The sequence below is a fragment of the Nicrophorus vespilloides genome, unplaced genomic scaffold, assembly GCF_001412225.1.
Source record: "Nicrophorus vespilloides isolate i.1.1-1 unplaced genomic scaffold, Nicve_v1.0, whole genome shotgun sequence".
Lineage (NCBI taxonomy): Eukaryota > Metazoa > Arthropoda > Insecta > Coleoptera > Silphidae > Nicrophorus > Nicrophorus vespilloides.
The window spans coordinates 1-7,008 of record NW_017098640.1 but is presented as its reverse complement, the minus strand read 5'-3'; the positions used below and the strand labels follow the sequence as shown (position 1 = coordinate 7,008).

At 29.4% G+C, this 7,008-nt stretch overlaps 2 protein-coding genes across 2 annotated transcripts; both read left to right on the top strand.

Annotated features, from left to right (window-relative positions):
• The first annotated feature begins 388 nt into the window (after positions 1-388).
• On the top strand, positions 389-1,974 carry LOC108562932. Its single transcript, XM_017921444.1, has 6 exons — positions 389-514; positions 848-1,341; positions 1,392-1,496; positions 1,548-1,653; positions 1,706-1,876; positions 1,921-1,974. The coding sequence occupies exons 1-6, from the start codon at positions 389-391 to the stop codon at positions 1,972-1,974; spliced, it is 1,056 nt and encodes a 351-aa protein (XP_017776933.1).
• Positions 1,975-3,840: 1,866 nt separating this feature from the next.
• On the top strand, positions 3,841-6,694 carry LOC108562931 (the record flags this gene model as incomplete). The annotated part of the gene is made up of 6 exons (XM_017921443.1): positions 3,841-4,056; positions 4,117-4,598; positions 4,657-4,761; positions 4,814-4,919; positions 4,971-5,129; positions 6,536-6,694. Coding segments are annotated over exons 1-6 (1,227 nt in total), but the record flags the coding sequence as incomplete, so codon positions are not given.
• Between the last annotated feature and the right edge of the window lie 314 nt (positions 6,695-7,008).

Here is a 7,008-nt window from a genome sequence, read left to right as displayed (position 1 = left end):
CTTTAATCAGAATTTATTATTTAATAGTGACAGAAATATCATAGTTTTGAGAAATTCAATATATTATTATTATCATCATCGAAAAAGATAATGCCATATGTATTTAAATTCAAAGGAAAATCGTAGAAAGCTTTGAGAATATTTTTTTTTACACAATTATTTAATTAATAGGAAATGTGTGCAATAACGTAAGTTTCCCACAATTAATGATCGAAGGAAATGAGCGGAAAAAAAGAATATTTCCAGATTAATGCAGTGGTAACCATCGAAGACAATGGTCGAGCTTTTTCCTCTTTTGAAGTACACTTTGAACTTCATGAGATGTATAGGTCTCAATCCCTTAAGGAAAAATCATTTTTCTCGGTTTGTTAAACTCTTTACGTTGACCATGCTTTTCACTCTGCTGCTGATGATTTTTCTGGAATTGGCCTTGAATTGGAACGGGATCGAAACCATCAGGAATGTCCTCTATTTGCCAGGAATCTCTTTGGTAACGGTTTTAACGATATACAAAGTTAGTAGTTTTTTGTTGTTTACTGAAAAATCTACTAGATGGATATTTAGTGAAGGGGTCGGCAAAATGCGGCTCGAGTAATTTCAGCAACCACTCCAAGTAAGGTAATAGATAGTCTTGGACAACATTGGCTCTTTCCAACAAAAAGGTTACCGAATACTAAATTTTTCAAGTCTGCAGATGTGGGGGCTACGAGTACAATTTAAACTAACATCTATTCAATGTTGATGATCAAATGTTCCAAAGTCTGTAAATAACGACAAAATAAATTTATGATTTGTAAAGAATGTTCTTAATAAACATAAGTGAATCTGCATAAAAACTTTGTTTCAGATTAATGCAAAATTGATTTTCTTGGTTATAAATCAAAAGAAAATCAGATTTCTTCTGCAACGATTGGAAGAATTTTGGCCCACAGATAAATATGGTGAATCCATCCAAATTGGTCTACAAAGAATGCACGACGTAGCTCACAAATCCATAAGGTTCTTCGTTTACGTTTGCGTCGCTTGCATTTGCATCTTGAGCAGCGCGCCCTTCGTCAGCAACAAACGAGCTTTGCCCTTCTCACAATACAACATTTGCAATTTAGAGACGAGCCCTTGCTTCGAGTTACTCTACGCTTGGCAAATTATGGTGACAAGTCTACAAATTTTACCCATCACCATAAGCTTCGATGGTTTATTCCTAAGTTTCATCCTCTACGCCTACATCGGAATAGAACTAATCAAAAACGCTTTATTACAAGCGATTTCCACCAACGCAAATTCCTCTGAAACTCGAGGAAACATCAATGAAATTGTGAAACAACACAGTTTGATCCTAACGTAATTTATATTACATTTCTACTAAAATAGAATTTAAAATTTAATTGTAGCTTCATCAAGGAAACGAATTTGTTATTTTCTGGTCTTCTGATGATCCAATTCAGCGCTTCTTTGGGAATGCAAATTTTCTTACTGTTCATGCTCACCAGAAACGGGTTTGAATTACATAAAAATCAAAATATCATTTTTTTTGTTGATAATTTTAGAATACCTCCAGACACTGAGCACATCTCAACTTACGGCTTTCTATATATCACTTTTATACTTCAATTATCGATTTACAGCATTGGAGGAACAATGATTGTTAATCAGGTTTTATTCAATTTAATATAAACCACACAATTGAAATTAATTTCAATTACAGACAAAAATTTTGGCTAACATCAGTTTCGGTTTGGAATGGTACCGAGATGGGAACACCGATTTGGCTAAATCTCTGAAACTGATCATTCTGAGATCTCAGAATGGTGAAAAGATGACGATTGGTAACATATTCGATTTGGATCTGATCACCTTCATTTCGGTCTGCGAATTGGTACAATCTGTTCCAATCAATATACTTATTTCGTTTTATTGCAGGTTTTAAAAACCGCTTTTTCGATATACACGTTATTAAACACAATTACTGCGTAATTCAAGGAGACGCAACATCTGTTTGTATCGCCGAAGAGAATAGTAAATGAGATTGGAAGAAAAAAGTAGCAATTGCAATTAATTTTATAAATAGAAAAAAAAATGTAATCGTTCCAATTATCCTTAATGCGCATGAGAATTCAAGCGATCTTTTCACTTGCATATTTAAAAGAATTCTTTATTAAATAGAATATGCACCTACGCATTATTTTTTTATGAAATATTCATAATTTCAGTAATGTTTTAAAATTACATGCAAAAATAATAATTCAATTTTAATAAAAATAAACTTAACTGATTTAACAAAACAAAGCACATGAATAAAACATTGTTTTGATAATTTACAACCAAAAAAAATGGAATTTTATAAAGATAATTTATAAAAGCTTTATATCATTCCATGTAAACTAAATATAAGCATATGGAACCCATAAAGATGAATAATTGTAATGCAAATTATATTCAAAACTGTTATGTTCGATACAAAAATTGGCGAAATTATTTAAAAAAATGTTCTTAATAGAAAAATAAATATGTTATCAAATATACGTAAAAGAAAATCTCTTCAAAATTGACGTTAATACAAGGAAACGGTTTAAATTCCAAGAATATCAGTAGCGAAGAGAAGAGTTTAAAGAAAAAAAAAACTCAAATTTTAGAAAAAGTTGTCCAAGATTTTAGATAAAAATATTATGTGTACAGGTAAATAAATTTTCAAGTTATCTAATCCAAAAGATATTTATTAAATAGATTTATATCAATGAATCTTTGCAAGAAGAAAAATAAACAGAACAGAATTAAGTTTAAAGATACTTTTCAGGAGAATTTCTTCTATATACAATAAGTTTACTCTGAAATTCAAAACTGTTTTGATTGAAAGACAGATGATAAAAATTGGACAAAACTTGCAAAGAAAACCTCTTCAAATAAATATCAGGAAATATTTTTTTTATCAAATAAACAGAACACCAAGATTTGAATTCCTACGTTGTCAATAACGAAGAACAAAATTAACATAAATATTAGGAAACTTTGGTCTTAATTTTAGATAAAATTTATGTGTACAGGTAGCAAAATTTAATAAACTTAAGAAACGACCATCTTCGAAGATTATCTCATAAATTAAAACTTTACTTCGAAGTAAATCCAAGTTATCTAATCCAAAAGATATTTTGTAATTATTAAGTAGATTTATGTCAATGTTTCTTGCACAAAAACGGACAAAAAAATGGATATTTGTTATATAATTTTGAATATACTTTTCAAGATAATTAAGAGCATTATCTTTCCATTTTTACATGTCCGAAGCATATGAATCCTTAAATTATAGAAGAAAACAAACAAATTCTTCATAATTAACAAAATGAAAACAATTATGAATTCCAAGAATTTTAGTAATGCAGAGGAAAAAGTTTACACAAGAAAATAAACATTAATATTGGAAGGACAAACTAGAAAAGTTTATCCTTGATTTTAGATAAAGTTTATAATGAATTTGTTATAAATAAACTTGAAAATCGATCATCTATTAATGAAAATTATTATAAAAAATATCTAATAACTTAATTCACATTTTTAAACTGTCACAGTAAAAGTTCAGTTTTCTCTTTTTCTTAATTATATTAAATAGATTTATGTCAAATAAATATAAAGATTGTTGCAAATTTCTCTGCGAAAAACCAGTTTCTATTCAATTACATTTAATATATTAGTTCGATTGTTCACTTTGAATACTTATCGCAGCAAATGGCAGTTCTCTCACAATAAGTAAATTAAATGAATCTAATTTAAAATTAATATCGTTACATGTATTTATTGAGAAACTAATGGATCAATGCAATCACTTGAATAAATGTTGCGTTCGAGATGGTTGGTAAAGAGGAATCGCAATTGTCTCAATTGATTCTGTTCAACCTCTTCGTAATTGGTTTAAATCCATGGAAGTGTAACAGAACCGCTATATTCTTAAGAATGTTTTTGCTTGTGGATATAACTTCTTTACTGATTTCAACTTTAGTGGATTTAGATTGGAATATCACGGAGGATGTGAGCAGAGTTCTTTTGATTCCAGGAATGTTCGTGGTAAAAGAAAATTAAGAGAGAATTCGAAAATAATTCAATTTGATGTTAATTAATTTGCAGGGAACGTGCAAATGTTTGTTTCTGATTTTTAAACAGAAGAAAATGAAAATGCTGCTGCAAGGAACCGAATTGCTTTGGAACGTGAACATGTTTGGAGCTGAAGTTGAAGATAAAATGAGAAAACATCAAAAATTTGCTTACAAATATATGGGATTTTATGTTTACGCAGGATTTGCTTCTGTGTTTTTTAACCTGGCTAGAGATTTGTGGGATGGTTACGAACTTATAATACCTTGTTATACTTTATGTGATATAACCACAACCTCTTGTTATGACATCTACATGATCTGGCAAATTATATTTTGCTTGATTCACGCAATACCTCTCACCATGGGCTTCGACGGTTTCTTTCTGCACATGATCACCGAATGCTACGTTGGAATCGAGATGATTAAAGTTGGATTTGAGAAGATGTTAAAAGATCCTGAACGTTTCGATACCGAGATGAACGAAATAATAATACAACATAATTTGGTATTACAGTAAGTAAAACGTTTAAAATACAAACTATTAGAATCATTAAATCTATATTTTTTTCAGATTTGTTAAGGAAACTAACGAATTGTTCGTTTATATTCTGTTGCTTCAATTTGCCTGTTCACTGATTTCTCAAATGTTTTGCCTCTTCATGCTTACACTCGACGGGTAAGTAATAATGATAATTTAAGGATTTATAAGAACATACCACTTGTTTTAGATTTCCACCTGATATCGATAAATTGAGCACTTACGGAACGCCGTATCTAGTTTTCATCTTGCAATTGCTTCTGTATTGCTCAGCAGGAAATTTGATTATGGTTCAAGTTGAGAACAATATAATGAAAGTATAAATTATACAAAAAAAATTGTTTAAGACTTTAAGTTTAGGAGATGCAGCTTATGGAGTTCAATGGTATAAGAAACATTACATCAAATTGAGAAAACCTTTGGCCACAATTATCCTGAGATCTCAAAGAGCTGAGACTATGTCAATTGGGAATATAGCACCATTAACTTTAGAGACTTACTTAAACGTTTGTAACTTTATTACGTTCTGAAGTATAATTTTATTGAATCAAATTTGTAGATTCTTCGAAATTCTCTCTCTCTTTGTGGATTGCTACAAACTTTCCAACAACAACAACAATAAAGAAATTAATTGGGAATTATTAGTACATAAAAAAATTCGTCGAATATCAATTAATAAGAACGTAAATAGAATTTAGTTATTTTCAGATCAGGTTTAATATGTTTTACAATATATATTTTTTTACAATTATGCAAATATTGTTTAGTATATAAGAATTGTTGTAGATTAAAATATCGAAATATATATGTAAAACCACACACAATTGTTTTATAATGTAATTATTTAAATAAAGTTATAACGAAATAATGAGAAAAGCAAATATGTTTTCAAACATTTATAATTTTATCAAAACTCCAATGAAAATGTTTGCTCCTTACGACTTCACTATCAACTCAACTTAAATACATTTATAACTTCAAATTCATTTGTTTGTGCTCTATGAGAAACTTTATTCAATATGTATATAAAATCATACATGAATTACTTGGTAACAAACAAAAATTATATTTCAATATATATTTTTTTGAAATTATCTTCGAAATATGCTTCTATCATAGAGCAATTAGTGATTAAATGCAGAATTTTCCGGAAATTATATACAACCAATAAATAAGAATTGATTTATAATTATTTTATCGCAACAAATGGTAATGTTCTCACAGGAATTAATTTAAAATTAATACAGTCTTAAGAATTATAAAAGAATAATAAAAGTCGATTTCAAATTACACTATAAATACGTGGTTCAATTAAACCAAGATACAAGTTACAATCGAGATGGATTACGAGCAAGAATCCGAACTTTCGCAGTTTGTGTTAAACAATCTCCATGTGATGGGTTTAAACCCACAGAGAAAGAACAGATATTGTTTACTTATAAGAACGATAGTCACTATAAGTGTTTTCTTCTTATTTATATCAATGGCACTGGGAATAATTCTAAATTGGAACGGCATAGAGAGTGTGAACAGAATGCTCTTATTACCAGGGATGTTTATGGTAAACATTTAGATTTAGTATACCAAATTACTTTTTTGCCAATCAAAATTTGATTTGCAGGTTGTGTGCAAATTGTTGTTCTTGATCATCAAACAAAACCAAATTAAATCAATGTTAGAAGGAACAAAAGTGTTATGGAATTTAAACAAATTTGGGTTTGATGTCGAAACAAAAATGCGCAATTATCAAAAATTTGCTTACAAATTTATATTGATATACTTTTACTCTGGTTTCATTTGTGTATTTTTCCTCGTGGTAAAGGGTTTATTGGAAGACGATCTTCTTTTCCCGTCTTACACTCTTTGCGACTTAAGATCAAACACGTGTTACGATATTTACATGATCTTTCAGATAACTTTAATTTTCTGCGGCATACCTCTGACGATGGGTTTCGATGGTATTTTTCTGCACATGATTACCGAATGTTACATTGGAATTGAAATGATGAAAGTTGGATTCGAGAAGATGTTCAAAGATCCGAAACTGCTCGATCTTGATATCAAAGATACTGTAATGCAACATAATTCGATATTACAGTAAAAGAAAAATGTACATAAATGAATCAAACCAAAATTAACAGAAATTATAATTTCAGATTCGTCAAGACCACCAAAGAGATGTTCCAGGATTTTTTGCTGTTACAATTTTCTTGCTCGTTAATGTCTCAAATATTTTGCTTATTCATGATTTCGTTTGATGGGTAAGTAAGAAAAATAATATTTTTTATAAATCGACTTACTGTTTCACTTTCAGTTTTCCACCAAATATCAAGACTTTAAGCATCTATGGAGTGCCCTACATGGTTTTCATTATACAAATGCTGT

What these genes read in the sequence shown, in the direction of transcription:
- LOC108562932 (XM_017921444.1), top strand. Translation starts at nt 389, where the DNA reads ATGCTTTTCACTCTGCTGCTGATGATTTTTCTGGAATTGGCCTTGAAT. An exon ending in TTCATGCTCACCAGAAACGG is followed by an intron (nt 1,497 to 1,547) that starts GTTTGAATTACA and finishes TGATAATTTTAG; the next exon opens with AATACCTCCAGACACTGAGC. An exon ending in GAACAATGATTGTTAATCAG is followed by an intron (nt 1,654 to 1,705) that starts GTTTTATTCAAT and finishes TTTCAATTACAG; the next exon opens with ACAAAAATTTTGGCTAACAT.